At 46.2% G+C, this 17,350-nt stretch overlaps 1 protein-coding gene across 1 annotated transcript in view; it reads left to right on the forward strand.

The window, feature by feature from the left end:
* Positions 1-16,363, forward strand: part of mgat4b (alpha-1,3-mannosyl-glycoprotein 4-beta-N-acetylglucosaminyltransferase B) — a 258,918-nt gene extending 242,555 nt beyond the window's left edge. The window contains exons 10-15 of the mRNA XM_052015206.1: positions 2,400-2,507; positions 10,417-10,610; positions 12,716-12,794; positions 12,904-12,991; positions 13,739-13,851; positions 14,846-16,363. Coding sequence (XP_051871166.1) covers positions 2,400-2,507; positions 10,417-10,610; positions 12,716-12,794; positions 12,904-12,991; positions 13,739-13,851; positions 14,846-14,872 — 609 coding nt within the window. The 3' untranslated portion in view covers positions 14,873-16,363. The remainder of the gene's footprint in view (positions 1-2,399; positions 2,508-10,416; positions 10,611-12,715; positions 12,795-12,903; positions 12,992-13,738; positions 13,852-14,845) is intronic.
* Positions 16,364-17,350: the final 987 nt, after the last annotated feature.

Below are 17,350 nucleotides of genomic sequence, written 5' to 3' on the forward strand. Positions count from 1 at the left end.
TATTTTCCCTTGTACTACCTCAATGCACTTATGTTGTGGAATAATCTGTATGGACAGCATGCAAAACAAAGTTTTTCACTGGACCTCGGTACACGTGATAATAATAAACCAATTCCAATTCCATCAATTCATACTTTTCTAAGTGACTAACTTTGTCCCACTTCGTCATTACCAATAGTTTCCTCGTTATAGAACAGAGAACAGTACAGCACAGGAGCAGGCCCTTCGGCCCGCCGTGTCTGTGCTAACCGTGATGCCAATTTAAGATTAAGATATCTTTATTTGTCACATGTACATCAAAACACACAGTGAAATGCATCTCTTGCATAGAGTGTTCTGGGGGCAGCCCGCAAGTGTCACCACGCTTCCGGCACCAACATAGCATGCCCACAACTTCCTAACCCGTACGTCTTTGGAATGTGGGAGGAAACCGGAGCACCCGGAGGAAAACTACACAGACGTGGGGAGAACGTACAAACTCCTTACGGACAGCGGCTGGAATTGAACCTGGGTCGCTGGCGCTGTAATAGTGTTACACTAACTGCTACACTACCGTGCCTCCTATCTATATCTATATCCCTCTATACCTATATATATATATATATATATGTGTGTGTGTGTGTGTGTGTGTGTGTGTGTGTGTGTGTGTGTGTGTATATATATATCTATATCTTCTATCTATATCCCTCCATTCCCTGCCTGTTCATGTGTCTGTCAGAGAGCCCTACAGCACAGAAACAGGCCCTTCAGCCCAACGGGTCCATGCTGACCAAGATTCCCAACTAAGCAAGTCCCATTTGCCCACGTTTGGCCCATATCCCTCTCCTATCCATGTCCCTGTGTAAATGTCCTTTAAACATTGTAATTGTACATTGTAAAACATTGTACAAAATTATGTTAGCAACTTGATCTGCTCTCATACTCAGTTTTTCCTCATTAGTTCCCTGTTTTATATTTACACAGGATTTTGATAGAATAGCAGAACTGTTTTCAGGAGGACCAGTAACCAGAGGGCATGGGTTTTACTGCTCAAGGAAGCAGAGAGGAAGATGAAAATTTATTTTTACTGCAGCAAGTGATTTGGACTGCTCTGCCTGAGAGAGTGAGCAAGGCAGATTCATAAAAGGCTGCACAGTGGTCCAGTGGGTAGTGCTGTCTCACAGCTCAAGTGACCCAGGTTCAATCCCAACCTCTGCTGCTGCCTGTGTGGAGTTAGCTCGTTCTCCCTGACTGCCTGGGTTTTCTCCCACATCCCAAATACATGAAAAGTTGTTGGGTTAATTGGCCACTGTGAATGCAGGTGAGGGGTAGAATCTGAGGGGAGCTGATGGGAATGTGGGGAGTGTAAAATGGGTTAGGGTAGGGTTAGTGTAAAGTGGTTGGCACAGAGCATGGGCTGAAAGGCCTCCTCTCCCCCCCTCCTCTCCCCCCCTCCTCCCCCCTCTCTCTCCCCCCTCCCCCCCTCTCTCCCTCTCTCTCCTCCACCGCCCCCCCCCCCCCTCCCTTCCATTCACCATTGTGTGTTTATCCACCTTCGCATTCTGGTATCTGCTCCAACCCCTCTCTGTGACTGAAAGCATGCTCTCTCACAACTGGCATTAGCAGTTTCTCCTGAATTTCCTGTTTCCTCCTGACAGTATGGTTATGTCATTGGATGGGTATGTGACGTTGTAAATGACAGCGTTATGGGGAACAACAGGTACATAGGGCTGTCTCCCAGGAATCCCCATTCGCTGTACTTTGAATAACTCACTGATAGCAATGTAATCGCAGTGATCAGGCCATGGGCCATGAAGTGTGTGGAGAGTGGCTTCCATGGACCCACCCCATGAATAGTTTATAAAATGATGTGAGGCATAGGTAGAGCAGACAGCCAGTATCTTTTTCCTAGGATTGAAATGTCTAGTCCTGGGGGGCATGCAGTTAAGGTGAGGGGGGGAAAGTACAAAGGAGATGTGCGGGGAATGTTTTTACACAGAGACTGGTGGTGGAGGCAGATGGCATCGGAGTGTGTAGGAGACTCTTAGATGGGTACATTGAGTATGCAGAGAAGGAAGGGATATGGTCATTGTGCGGGGAAGAGGGATTAGATTAATTAGGAGTCATTGGTTTAATTAGTTCGGCATAGATTGTGGGGCTGAAGGGCCTGTCCTGTGCTATGACCAATCAGAGCGACAACTTCAAACCTGTCCCCCCACTAAGTGGGGTTTGGGGCAACTCTGTACATTTATCAAGTGTTCAGGATTTAACTGGGGTGAGCTATACTCCAATAAATCTGTTACATTTGCTTTGATGTCATTTATTGCAGTAAAAATGTGTGCAGCTCCACACTTGCCTTGGCACCGGCTGACATCAGGCGCAGTCAGAAAATTTATCTTTCTCACTCTCTCCTTCTGCAGAAACACTGTGACCGGCAGAAAGCAAACCTCCGAATCCGTTTCAAGCCCTCCCTATTCCAGCATGTGGGAACACATTCCTCACTGGCCGGAAAGATCCAGAAACTAAAAGTAAGTTCGGTAGCCAGCAACGTTATTTCCAGCTCTGAGTCCTGCAGTGAACTGTGTAACCAAGTGAAAGCCTGAAATAAACAGCAAGGGCTTCCGGAACTTTCTGAGGCCCTCTCTCATTCGGAGCCAACCTGTGTTGGTTCTGTGATCCTGCGTCGAGCTACCTGGGTTTGTGCAGGCGCTTCTGCTTCAGAAAGCTGGCACAGAGCAAGTCCCCCTCCCTCCCTCCCACTCCCCCTCCCTCGTCTCCCCCTCCCTCCCCTCTCTCGTCTCCCCCTCCCTCCCCCCTCTCGTCTCCCCCTCTCGTCTCCCCCTCCCTCCCCCCTCGTCTCCCCCTCCCTACCACCACCACCTCCCCTCCATCCCTTTCACCATTGTGTGTTTATCCATCTCTGCTATCTGCTTCAACCCCTCTCTGTGACTGAGAGCCTGCACTCTCAACACTGGTGTGAGCAGTTTTTCCTGAATTTCCTGTTTCCTCCTGACTGTTGTTTGAGCTGCAGATCCATATCTCCCACACACAAATGCTTTCAGAATTTTAATGACCTAATAGATCGCCTTTCTGTGGGGCACCGGCATATTCAGTCTTGTGAAGCCTCTCGGTTCTGCTGTAATCCTTACATATTTCACTGTCTTCACCTGTTCTGCATCCTGCTTTTGTAACATGGAGACCTCTGCACCATGCTCCAAGTGTGCTCTAGAGTTATACAGCACGGAAACAGGCCCTTCGGCCCAACTCGTCTGTGCTGACCAAGGTGCCAATCTAGGCTAGTCCTGTTTGTCCATGTTTGGCCCATGTCCCTCTAAACCTTTCCTATCCGTGTACCTGTCCAAGAGTCTTTTAAATGTTGTTAATGTGCCTGATTCAACTCCTCTGGCAGCTCGTTCCATATACCCACCACCCTCCGTGGGAAGAAATTGCCCCTCGTGTGAGGCAGCCATCTGATTTTCTGGTGACCAGAGGGATTTTGCTCCGTTGCGGCAAATAATGTGATTAAAATGTTCACACCTACACAGTGAGGTGAATTATAGGCTGCACCACCTGCTGTAACAGTCACGAAATGGCAGAGCTCCAGGTGAAGCTCAGCAGCACCACCTGCTGCAAGCTGCTAGCATTGCGGCCACTTGACAGATGTGGGCACTTCAGCTCTTTGTAGTGGCAGCATTTTGTTTGTGTTTGATTCCCAACATTCCTGCATCTTTTCATCCGATTTTACCAGCAGAGTGCGACGGATTTAATTTTTCCTTAAGAATTGCAGAAATCAAGGGGATGAGAAAAGTTTAGGCCTACAGAATAAGTATTCCTGATCCCGTCTGCTGTGGAGAGCCCTCCCAGTCTCCCTCCCTCACCACCACGTCTGCTGTCTCGGGGGCCACTCTCTTATAAGCTCCTAGCTCGATTGCAACTTATTTTTATTCAGTCAGTTATTTATAGTAACAAACAAACTGCTGGAGGAACTCAGCGGCTCTAACAGCATCTGTGGGTGGGGGAAGGAATTGTCGATGTCTCTTTTCTGGTGTGGGATTTCGATACGAAACGTTGACAATTCCCACAGATGCTGCTCGACCCGCTGAGTTCCTCCAGCAGATTGTTTGTTGCTCCAAACTCCAGCATCTCAAGTCTCTTGTGTCTCCTGTTATTTATAGTTCTTCATTGAATAACTAATTTTATATTATTCATTTCAGTTTTACACTTTAAGCTCTTTGCTTTAATTTTGTCTATAGCCTTAAGTAGCCGCATTCAACAGCCAATCACTTACTGCTTTAAACTCCCCATTTCCAGTTTGGTAAATGTTTTATCTGTAGCTTGAACAGTGACAGGATTAGAAGTCAGGTATGGATGAAAGAACACATCTCAGCTCAATCTTCAGAAAGACCCAGTGGTCCATTTTACTTATTCCAAGCATTTTGCCGCCACGCTTTTACATGGAGTTCAGTTAAAGGAAGTTGAACATGAGATGCCTTGTGTTATTTGAGCCTCCAACAGTAGTGTCTGATAGCTGTAATGGGAGACAGAGACCTGCATGTCTCACTCTTTGGATGTCCCAAGTCACTTCATAACTAATGAAGTGTTTCTGGAGTGCCATCACACACAATGTCAGAAACATTGCAGCCAATTTGCACACAGCAGGCCCGCATGAACAGTGGAGTGATAAGTGACCAGGTGATCTGTTGGTATTTGGTGATGTTGGTTTAGGAATAAATATTTGGTGGCACGGTCTCTCTGCAGTTAGTGCTGCTGCTTCACGGTTCCAGAGCGTGGGCTCACTGCTGTGTGGAGTTTGCACGTTTCCCCCTGTGACCATGTGGGTTTCCACTGGATGCTCTGCTTTCCTCCAACATCCTAAAAACGTGCTGGTGGGTTAACTAAATTAGCCCTAGTCTACCTAGAACATTGCAGCACAGTACAGACCCTTCGGCCCACAATGTTGTGCTGACCTTTTAGCCTACTCTAACATCTATTTAACCCTTCCCTCCCACATACCCCTCCATTTTTCTATCATCCATGTGCCTGTCTAAGAGTCTCTTAAATGTCCTTAATGTATCTGCCTCTATCAGCACCCCCGGCAGCACGTTCCACACACCCACCACTCTCTGTGTAAAAAAAAACTTACCTCTGATATCCCACTGGTACTTTCCTCCAGTCAACTTAAAATTATGCCCCCTCGTGTTAGCCCTGGGAAAAAGGCTCTGACTGTCCACTCAATCTATGCCTCTTATCATCTTGTTCACCTCTATCAAATCACCTCTCATCCTCCTTCGCTCCAAAGAGAAAAGCCCGAGCTCACTCAGCCTATCCTCATAAGATATGGTCTCCAATCCAGACAACATCCTGGTAAATCTTCTCTGCACCCTCTCTAAAGCTTCCACATCCTTCCTATAATGAGTCAACCAGAACTGAACACAATATTCTAAGTGCAGTCTAACCAGAGTTCTATAGAGCTGCAACATTACCTCGAAGCTCTTGAACTCAATACCCTGACTAATGAAGACCAACACACCGTACACCTTCTTTACAGCCCTGTCAACCTACGCGGCAACCTTGAGGGATCGATGGACGTGGACCCCAAGATCCCTCTGTTCCTCCACACTGCTAAGAATCCTGCCATTAACCTTGTATTCTGCCTTCTAATTCAACCTTCCAAAGTGTATCACTTCACACTTTTCCGGGTTGAACTCCATCTGCCACTTCTCAGCCCAGCTCTGCATCCTATCGATGTCCCGTGGTAACCCTCGACAACCTTCTACACTATCCACATCACCACCAACCTTTGTGTCATCAGCAAACTTACTAACCCACCCTTCCATATCCTCATCCAAGTCATTTATAAAAATCCCAAAGAGCAGGGGTCCCAGAACAGATCCCTGAAGAATACTGCTGGTCACTGACCTCCAGGCAGAATACGCTCCATCTACCACCACCCTCTGTCTTCTATGAGCAAGCCAATTCCAAATCCACACAGCCAAGTTTTCCTGGACCCCATGCCTCTCGACCTTCTGAATGAACCTGTCATGGGCAACCTTATCAAATGCCTTACGAAAGTCCATATACACCACATCCACTGCTCTACCCTCATCAATGTGCTTTGTCACATCCTCAAAATAATTCAGTCAGGCTCGTGAGACACGACCTGCCCCTCACAAAGCCATGCTGACTGTCCCTAATCAGCCTATGCTCCTTCAAATGCCCATAAATCCTGTCCCTAAGAATATTTTCCAATAACTTGCCCACCACTGAAGTAGACTCACTGGTCTGTAATTCCCAGGGTTATCCCTACTCCCTTCTTGAACAAAGGAACAACATTTGCCGCCCTAGATAGGTAGTAAATAAAATTAACGTAAACGGAGTTTGAAGATGTAAGAGAATAGGGTGAGGATATTTAAATTTAAATTCCGTCAATAAAAAACTTTACATGGATTGGAAAAGTTCAGAAGGTTATAGGCCACAATCTGACAAATGGGCCTAGCTTGGGTGGAGCAGCTTGGTCGGCATGGACTAGTTGGGCCAAAGGGCCTGTTTCCGTGCTGTATAACTCTATGACACCTAGAAATAAGGAGAGTGGAGTGGGACTGAGGGGTTTGCTCTGTTGGGAGCCAGTGTGGACCTGTCAGTAAGTAATTATCCCAGGCATTCCCCTGCTGTCCTGCCCTTGGAGATAGTGTTATGGGACCTTTCACATTCGTCTTAGAGCAGACAAACCTTGGATTAAGGTCACGTCTAATCAGCAGCACCTCCAACAGTGGAGCACCCTCGGTATGTAGTGTAGTTAACCCCGGGATTATGTACTTGGAACTCAGCCCTGCCAGTTTTGGAGAGACACCACCCACTGAGTGCAGCAGATGCCCCTGGCTGAAGCAGCAGAAGTGACTGGGATGGTATAACGAAGAGCACTCATGCTGTGCCTCGAATCTCAGAACTGCAAGGATCTTTTCCAGTTCATGGGACAGATGAACAAATCACACCGTCACCTCCTTCAGTTCTCCACAGAGTGCCTGAACCAGCTCTTTGGAAGGCTCTCTGTTTAGTCTTCCCCAGAACTCTGCAGACATTTTCCCTCTTCGATTATTTTATTTTAAATGTTTTGTTTTTAGCATTGCTTCAGATATCTGTTTTAAATAACCATGTGTAGGTGAGTGGTAGAGTCGGGGTGGGGGGGGGGGAAGCTGATGAGACAGTGGGGAGAATAAAATGGGATTAGTATAAATGGGTGGTTGATGGTCAGCATGGACCGATGGGCAGTTTCCATGCCGTATCTCTCTATAACTCCCACATATGTTCAAATGGTCTTGAAATAAATAAAACTAATGTGTTTACAGACTGAATTTGTTAATAGCTTTGCATGTACTCAATTATCCCAATGTCAATTACTGAGGGAAGAATGTAAATACAAAGTGATAAGTTTGTGTTAGCAAATTCTAATATAATTCTGGACTTAGGAATTTAAATAATACATTGATTGTGTGACATTGAAATGAATATAAATATCTCATGGCCCAATGCGGTACATTCACAAGCCTAGATCCACAACCCAAGTCAATAAGTTCAGTTAATAAAAAACTATTACCACTAATGATGAATATGAAAGCCCTTCTGGTTGGGTAATACCCGTTAGGGAAGGACACCAGTTCTCTGCCCTGTGCAGCCCACACATTACTCTCTACTGTCCGCAGTGTAGAGCTGTCAGGATTGTTCCTGAGTGGGTGGTCAGGTGGCCAGGAGAACCACGGCCTCACCAACAACACCCACAGCTGCAGATGAACAAAAAGATGTACAGCCACATCTGTCACCAAACTGAACACTTGATCTAAACTCCCCCCAGTGTCAAGGGACAGGAGAGTTACACAGCCCACAAACAGGCCTTCTGGCCCACCATATCTGTGCTGTTGGCAGCAGTTGGTCTGCAACCTTCCATGCCCTGGTGATTCAAGTGCCCAGAAGGTAGCTAAATGTTGTGAGAGTCTCTGCCTCCAGCGCCCACTGAGACTGGGTGTTCCAAACTCCAACCATCCTCAGTGGTGAAAAATTCTCCTTGAACCCCTTCTCAACCTCTTACCCTTCGCACTCAATCTAGGCCATCTAGTTACCAATACCTCTGCTATGGAGAAAGGTTTCTTCCAATCCTCTCGACCTATGTCCGTCATAATTCTGTACACCACAGTCGCTCCCCCAAGCCGCCTCCAAGGAAAGCAATGCCAACCATTGCAGCCTGTCCCCAGAGCTGAACTTGTCAGTGTTTTAGACAGAGTGGCAGTTCTCACCACCACACCTGATCCACTTTTGTTTTAATCATTCAAGGGGTGTGGTCTTCACAGGCTGAGCCAGCATTTAATTGCCCATCGCTAGTTGCCCTTGAGAAGGTGGTGGTGAGCTGCCTCCTTGACCCGCTGAGGTGTGGGTGTACCCACAGTGCTGTCAGGGAGGGTTCCAGGACTTTGACCCAGCGATGGTGAAGGAACGGCGATATATTTCCAAATGATTTGGATGAAGAAGTGGAAGGTTTGCAGATGACACGAAGGTGGGTGGTGCAGTAGACAGTGAAGAAGGTGTCGTAGGTTGCAACAGGATTTAGACAGGATGCAGAGCTGGGCGGAGAAGTGTGAAGTGATACACTTTGGAAGAACGAACTTGAAGGAAGAGTACATGGTTAATGGCAGGATTCTTAGCAGTGCGGAGGATCAGAGGGATCTTGGGGTCCACATCCCTCAAAGTTGCCTCACAAGTTGATAGGGTGGTTAAGAAGGTGTATGGTGTGCTGGCCTTCTTTAGCCGGGGGATTGAGTTCCAGATAATGTTGCAGCTCTATAAGACCCTGGTTAGACCACACTTGGAGTATTGTGTTCAGTTCTGGTCACCACATTATAGGAAGGATGTGGAAACTTTGGAGAGGGTGCAGAGGAGATTTACAAGGATGCTGCCTGGGTTGGAGAGCATGTCTTATGAGGAGAGGTTGAGCAAGTTGGGACTTTTCTCTTTAGAGCGACAGAGGATGAGAGGAGACTTGATAGAGGTGTATAAGATTATGAGGGGCATAGACAGAGTGGACAGTCAGCACCTTTACCCCAGGGCGGCAATGGCCAATACTAGTCACCTGTTTAAGGTGCGTGGAGGAAAGTTCAGGGGGGATGTCAGAGGTAGGTTTTTTTGCACTGCCGGGGGTGGGGGTAGGGGCTGATACGATGGGGCCATTTAAAAGACTATTAGACAGGCACGTGGACGAAAGAAAAATAGAGGGTTATGGGAGGTGAAGTAGAGAGGGGGATAGATTGAATGGGGATAGGTTTATATCGGTCGGCACAACATTGTGGGCTGAAGGGCCTGCACTGTGCTGTACTGTTCCATGTTCATTCTCCTTAATTTCAGAATTGCAGCATCTGCAGTGCTCTGCGTCTCACGGTTCCTGTTTTCTCTGTGTCCTCAACCAACTACCCCTATTTACACCTCCCCCAGCCAGCTCAACTGGGATCACCTCACTCTCCCAGCCAGCACCACCTGTGTCATTCAGTCTCTCTGGGTCTTCACCCTATCGTAGAACATTAGAACAGTACAGCACAGGAACAGGCCCTTCGGCCCACCATGTCTGTGCCGACTATTATGCTAATCTAAACTAATCCCAACTGCCTGCACGTGATCCATATCCCTCCCTTCCCTGCATGTTTATGTGTCTGTCTAAATGTGTCTTAAACATTGCTGTTGTTTAAGGGGCTCCACCACCACCCCTGACAACGCATTCCAGGCACCCATCACTCTCTGTGTAAAAAAAACTTGCCCCACACAATCCCTTTAAACTTTTCCCTTCTCACCTTAAACCTGTTCTCTCTGGTATTTGACATTTCTGCCCTGGGAAAAAGACTGTCTCCCCTTTCTGTGCTTCTCATAATTTTATAACATCTATCAGGTCTCCCCTCAGCCTCTGATGCTCCAGAGAAAACAACCCAAGTTTGTCCAATTTCTCATTATTGCTGATACTCTCTAATCCTGGTGAACCTCTGCTGAACCCTGTCCAAAGATTCCACATCCTTCCTGTAATGGGGCGACCAGAACTACACACAATACTCCAAGTGTGGTCTAACCAAAGTTTTACACAGCTGCAGCATGACGTCCTGGCTCTTACATTCAACATCCCAACCAGTGAAGGCAAGTGTGCCGTACACCACCTTTACCACCCTCTCTACTCGTGTTGCCGCTTTCAGGGAGCTATGAACTTGTACCCTCACAAACTTTCTCTTTGTCCCTCCATACCACCCCCTTCTCTGCACCTCAGGACATTTCCTCGTACTAATGCTAGTGCTTTTCCCCTCTCCACAGATGCTGCCTGACCTGCTGAGTATCTCCAGCACTTTATTTCATCAGCAGTTTTTTGTTCCTTGTGTGGGTTTGTACGTGACCACATCTTGTTGATTTTCCCAGGATAAGGACTTTGGGAAACATGCCCTGCACAAAGGACATTCCAATCCCCCGGCAGAGGTAACTTCCAGCCTGAAAACCTACCAGCATTTCACATTGGAAAAGGCTTATCTGGGAGAGGACTTCTTCTGGGCCTTCACCCCAGTGGCTGGTGATTTTATACGCTTCAGATTTTTTACACCAGTGAAAGTGGACAGGTATGTTGGGCTTCTACATAGAGCTGACTTTATTTAGTGTGACGTGCTCTGTACACACTATCCACCTGATCAATCTTTGCCCAAGCTCCCCCCACCCACTGAATCCCCTCCCACAGCCCACGGACACTCTTCCCCCATCACCCACTCTCCCCACCCACTGAATCCCCTCCCACAGCCCACGGACACTCTCCCCCATCACCCACTCTCCCCACCCACTGAATCCCCTCCCACAGCCCATGGACACTCTCCCCCATCACCCATTCTCCCCCCACCCACTGAATCCCCTCCCACAGCCCAAGGATATTCCCCTATCACAGACTCCCCAATTTATCCGGAGACTTGCACCTTGATTCCGTGCTCAGATCTCTGGAACTCTCAATCTTCTGGCTCAGAGCTGAGAGTGTCCACTGAGCCGGCACTGACATCCTTCCCGAAACAATAAGAGAACAGAACAGCCATGGTACAGTCTCTATCTTAGTCCGTCTGTACTGGTATTATCATTAGGGGTGACTAATGCTACAATATACTATGAAATCAAAATTCTGTTTTTTTTGGTTTTGATTTATTATTGTCACATGTACTGAGGTACAGTGAAAAACGTCTTGCATAACAATCGTACAGGTAAATTCATTACACAGTGAGGTTATATTGCGCTAGTACAGAGTGCATTGAGGTAGTACAGGTAAAAACAATAAAATATCTTTATTAGTCACAGGTACATCGAAACACACAATGAAATGCATCTTTCGCGTAGTGTTCTGGGCGCAGCCTGCAAGTGTCACCATGCTTCTGGCGCCAACATAGCTTGCCCACAACTTGCCCACCCATACGTCTTTGGAATGTGGGAGGAAACTGGAGCACCTGGAGGAAACCCACGCAGACACGGGGAGAACGTACAAACTCCTTACAGACAGCGGCCAGAATTGAACCCAGTTTGCTGGCGCTGTAAAGCATTACGCTAACTGCTACACTACCGTGCCATAACAGTACAGAGTAAAGTGTCACAGCTACAGAGAAAGTGCAGTGCAATAAGGTGCAAGGTCACAACAAGGTAGATTGTGAGGTCAGAGTCCATCTTATTGTAAAAGGGAACCGTTCAGTAGTCTTATCACAGTGGGGTAGAAGCTGTCCTTGAGCCTGGTGGTACGTGCCCTCAGGCTCCTGTATCTTCTGCCTGATGGAAGAGGAGAGAAGGGAGAATGTCCCGGGTGGGTGGGGTCTTTGATTATGCTGGCTGCTTCACCAAGGCAGCGAGAGGTAAAGTCCATGGAGGGGAGGCTGGTTTCCGTGACGCACTGGGCTGTGTCCACAACTGTCTGCAGTTCTTGCGGTCACGGGCAGAGCAGTTGTCGTACCAAGCCGTGATGCATCCAGATAGGATGCTTTCTATGGTGTATCGATAAAAGTTGCTGAGTGTCAAAGGGGACAAACCAAATTTCCTAAGCCTCCTGAGGTAGTAGAGGCGCTGGTGAGCCTTCTTGGCCGTGATAGCTACGTGATTTGACCAGGACAGGCTATTGGTGATGTTCACTCCCAGGAACTTGAAGGTCTCAACCCTCTTGACCTCAGCACTGTTGATGTAGACAGATGCATGTACACCACCCCCTTTCCTGAAGTCAATCACCAGTTTTTTTGTTGAAATTGAGGGAAAGTCTATTTTAGTAAAGTGGTCACAGTGTTGCTGTACTGAGGTAGTGATTCTGGTTGTGCCAATTGGTTCAAGAACTGAATGGTTGAAGGGAAGTAGCTGTTCCTGAACCTGGTGGTGTGGGACTTAAGGCTTCTGTACCTCCTGCCCGACGGTAGCTGCGAGAAGATGGCACGGCCCGGATGGTGGGGATCTTTGATGATGGATGTTGCCTTCTTGAAGCAGCACCTCCTGTAGATACTCCCGATGGTGGGGAGAGATGTGCCTGTGATGTATTGGGCAGAGTCCACTACTCTCTGCAACTTCTTACATTCCTGGGCATTTGAATTGCCGTCCCAGACCATGATGCAACCAGTCAGGACACTTTCAACAGTATATCTGTAGAAGTCTGTTGGAGTTGTCAAGCCTGATTCAGCTTCCTGCTTAAATATCTGACCTCTCGCTGTTCTGTCCTCAGGTTTTTCTTCCGCAGTGGGAACATTGAACACCCTGGCGATAAGCTCTTCAATACCACTGTAGAGGTTCTGCCATTTGATGTAAGTTGAGTTTTGGTGAGGAAGCAGTGTGCTGTTGGTAGTGCTTCCTGAGGATGAGTTCTTCAGGATGTGAAACATGTCCAGTTATCTTTTATCATTCTGTCCACAGATGGTACAGTCGGGGAAGGAAACCTTGCTGGATGGAAAAGACAAATTTCCCAAATACCAGAGAACAGAAGATGGCTATATCCGAATTGGTAAGTCAAAGATATTTAGCCCTGGAGTTTTTTCCCTGTAACGTGGCACTGAGAAGATCCAGACGGTGGGAAGTCTCAGTGTAGTGTAGGGTAAAGGCTCAGCATGGATAGTGTTGAGAGGAAAAGGATAAAAGATTACTTGGGGCGGCCAGGCCTTGTCAAACCCTTCAATCCTTTCATAAATGCTGGAAATGCTCAGCAGGTCGTGCAGCATCTGGAGTCACAGTGTGGAAATAGGCCCTTCGGCCCATTGAGTCCATGCTGATCATCAGCTACCCATGTTTATGCTAATTCCACATTAATCCCATTTTATTCTCCCCACATTCCCATCAACACCCCTCCCCCCCACCCCCAAGATTCATACACACTAGGGGGACAATTTACAGCAGCCAATTCTCCTTCCAATCCACACATCCTTGGGATGTGGGAGGAAACCGGAGCACCCTGGGGTAACCCACACGATCACAGGGAGAACGTGCAAACTCCACACAGACAGTGCCGGAGGTCAGGATTGAACCTGGGTCACTGGAGCTGTGAAGCAGTGGCTTTACCAGCCGTGCCACCCACCTGTGAAGAGAGAATCAGAGTAAATATTTCAAATCAATGACCCTTCTTCAGAACCAAAGAAACATTATCTGTTTCTCTCTTCACAGACACTTCCTGACCTGCTGAGTGTTTCCAGCATTGTCTGTTTTTATGTCCCATTTCCAGCATCGTTTTCCTTTCATTCCTTTCCTTGTGTTTCAGCTTCTTTCACGAATGGTATCGCCGAGGGAGAGGTCGACCCTTCATTCGGGCCGCTGGAGGTTGTTCGTTTGTCTACCCTGTCAGACTCGCCGGTTTGGGTGATACTTAGTGAGGTAATTTGTTTAAAAAATAGGAGCTGTGGGAAGTTACAGTTGCAAAAAAAAATTGTGAAGAATCTTGGATTGGTTTTGAGAAGAAGTTTGATTTGATAGAAGCATTTAAAACCCCATGAGTTTTGGTAGAGTAAGTAAAGGAACTGTTTCAAATGGATGAAGAGTTGGTAAGCAAAGGAGATGGATTTCTAGTCATTGACCTGCAACGTTAACTCTCCCTCTCCAGGGATGCTGCTGATCTGCTGAGTATTTTCAGCATTCTCTGTTCCAGTTACAGATTTATGGTGAACTGGCTTAAAGGTCCAGAACGAGGGAAAGCTTTTCACATGAGTTATGATTTGGAAACTCTGTCCAATCGGGTAGTTGCAAGTTACATGGTGTAGTTTTAAGGAGAGGTTTAGAGGGGATTTGAGGAAGAATTTTTTGACCTGGAGGGTGGTTGGATGTGGAATGCACTGGTAGAGGAAGAGACTCCACAACATGTAAAAAATTGCTAGACAAGCACTGGAATCGTCATGGAAGGCTACAGACCAGAAGCAGGTAAATAGGACCAGTATAGATGGGTGCCTGAAGGTTAGTATGGACAAGCTGGGCCAAAGGGCTTGTTTCCCACATGAAGGGTCTCAAGCCAAAATGTCGACTGTCCATTTCCCTCCACAGATGCTGCCTGACCCACTGAGTTCCTCCAGCACTTTGTCTTTTGCTCCAGATTCCAGCATCTGCAGTCTCTTGTGTCTCCCTGTTTCCGTGCTGTAAGTCCAATGGTAGTTTTCAGAAGGGAATCAGGGGTATGTTGAAAGATGGAGAGTAGGACCCACAGGATTGCTTAAGAAAGAGCCAGCAGAGATATGATGGGCCGAATGGTCTTTTAAGCTCTGTAATAGAGGTGGTGGGAGAAGGTTGGTGCAGGGAACAAAACAGCATGGGTTTCTGGGCTGTAACATAAAATCCTGTGCATCAACAATTGTAACAGTTTCCTGAAATTTTCTTTCAGATATTTATAAAGAAAGCTGAGTCTTAACAGAAGAGAAGACTTGGGTTTGACACTGAGGGCTGCTGCCTACAGCCTGCGATGGTTTGATTCTGGAACCTTTCCCCTTGGTTCTTGGCTCTTCGATTTCATCGCAGGAAGACTGCACCACCTACTGGCCAATCCGGCAGAGCAGGAGAGGCCAACAATGTCCCAGAACACTGCATAAACTGACATATCTAGGAGCAGTTTGTGTCTGCTGTGATATCTTTTCTACTCAACAAAATCAAACATTGTATGAGAGTCCATTTTTCATTGGATCTTCCATGCTGATGCTCACTTGTCCGATTTATTCTAAAACATGCACCATTTTTTACCTGTACTTTGCGGAATGTTTACACTAGGAAATATTGACAGTGATGGGCCTGTTATGTAGAATGTCTCAAACTGGAGGGAAAGGGCAGGGAGAGTCTCTTATTGTAGGGAGAATGGTTAGGGAGAATTTCTTATTGCAGGGAGAAAGGGAGGGAGAGTCTGCTATTGTAGGGAGAAAGGGAGAGAGGATGGAGAGTGTTGGAAATTTAACAGGAAAGTTCAGGATAAGGGGTTCTTTCTAATAAGGAGTCAGGGATATGGAGTCTCTCAAACTGGAGGGGTCTGTAGGAAGGGAATGTTTGGTATGTATCTGTAATCGAAGAGGGTGGAGATAGGGAGCATCTAACTAGAAGGAAAAGTTGAAGAGCATCTGAAATGAAAATTGGAAAATGGAATGCATTGAGTGAGTATCTCAAATCAGGGATTTATCCAGGTTGTGTGTCCTTAATTTTTACTCACTTTAGAGAGAATTTTATATCCACTACAGTCAATAATGTTTCGGATGCAAACTTGATTACAGACTAACTATTTAAAAAATTCCTGAATTATTTAATTGGAGTATAGGTTCACACTGTCTCCAAGGTGCTGGATAAATCCTTGTTTCCTGTGTAAATTTGCTGATCAAATGAGCTGAGACTTGAGGTATGGTTGGCCAGTTCCAAATACTCCACATGGGACTTTGACCCTTTTACTACCAAACTGGTGCAGGAGAAATTTGACAGAATAAAATAAACGTTTGAGCTCTGATCCAGACTCCATGGAGGTGATGAGAACTATATTGATCAAATACTTATTCTTTGCCTAGTGAATGTAGGATCTTTCTTTTGAATCCTTGTCAATTCTGTGCAAACTAAAACAAATGCTATACCAGACAGGTCTCTTGTCTCTGGTTCAAAGTTTAAGGGTCTGAACGTCGCCATGTCGATAATTGTACCGTGAAAGGTGGTGTGATTGGGAAAAATGTTTTGTGCTTACGTCAACCTTTTCAGGTAAAATTATTGAAAGGAGGATTTCTGCTTCCATGGTGTTTTTATTACAAGTAATAAAGACTGCAGTGAATGGATGAAAGAATTTAATATATTCATTTTATAAACTGTACTATTTTACACAATCTGTAAATAAGGCCCAATTTGTAGATAATAAACATGTATCATTACAAATCCATAATTGTGATTAGGGAGAAATCATTAGATCCGAATGTTTGTAAATTAATCTGAATAATTCTTGTTATCTCAACTATTCTGCCATAATTGGGTAGGGATTCTTTTGGTTTCTGATGCCCTTGTTAGTTAAGATACCTTTCCCCCAACTAATCTCTCCATGCCTTCTTGAACTGCTGCAGTCCTTGAGGTGTGGATACACCCACAGTGCTGTTAGGGAGGGAGTTCCAAGATTTTGACCTAGCGTTGTGAATATATTTACAAGTTAGGAAGTTGTGTGGCTTGGAGGCCAACTTCAGCAAGCCTGGAATATCAGCTCATCCCCTCAGCCAAATATTTGGTATGAATTGTGACTAGCCGGGAGCCAAGCACTGATCCCTGCTGACAACCTGTATATGTTTATTTCGATCTTTGTTTTCTATCCAATAATCAATTCTCAATCTAATTCAGTACATTACCTCCAATTCCAAGTGTTCTAACCTTGTTGACCAACCTCATTAAAAACCTTTGGGAAATGCAAATACACCACATCCATTGATTCCTCCTTATAGAACAGTATTCTCCAGTCTGAGCTACATCCTGGTAAGCCTTTTCTGCACCCTCTCCAAAGCCTCCACATCCTTCCAGTAATGTGGTGACCAGACCTGCACACAGTGCTCCAAATGTGGCCTAACCAAAGTTTTATACAACTGCAATATGATTTTCCAATTTTTATACTCAGTGCCCTGTCTGGTGAAGGCAAGGATGCTGTATGCCGCCTTTACCACCTACCAGTTGTGTTGCCACTTTGAGGGAGCTATGGACCCTTTGTACATCGATGCTCCTAAGGAGACTGCCAGTTATCTATTCTACTAGTCACAATCTCGAAGAACTCCAGCAGATGAATCAAACATGATTTTTCCTTTTGTAGATCCATGTAGGCTCTGCTCAAGCCTAATATTCTTTTTGTGCCCTGTTATTAGACCCTTCATTAGAGATTCCAGCATTTTCCCTC

Source organism: Pristis pectinata, chromosome 4 (genome assembly GCF_009764475.1).
Source record: "Pristis pectinata isolate sPriPec2 chromosome 4, sPriPec2.1.pri, whole genome shotgun sequence".
Classification (NCBI taxonomy): Eukaryota; Metazoa; Chordata; class Chondrichthyes; order Rhinopristiformes; family Pristidae; genus Pristis; species Pristis pectinata.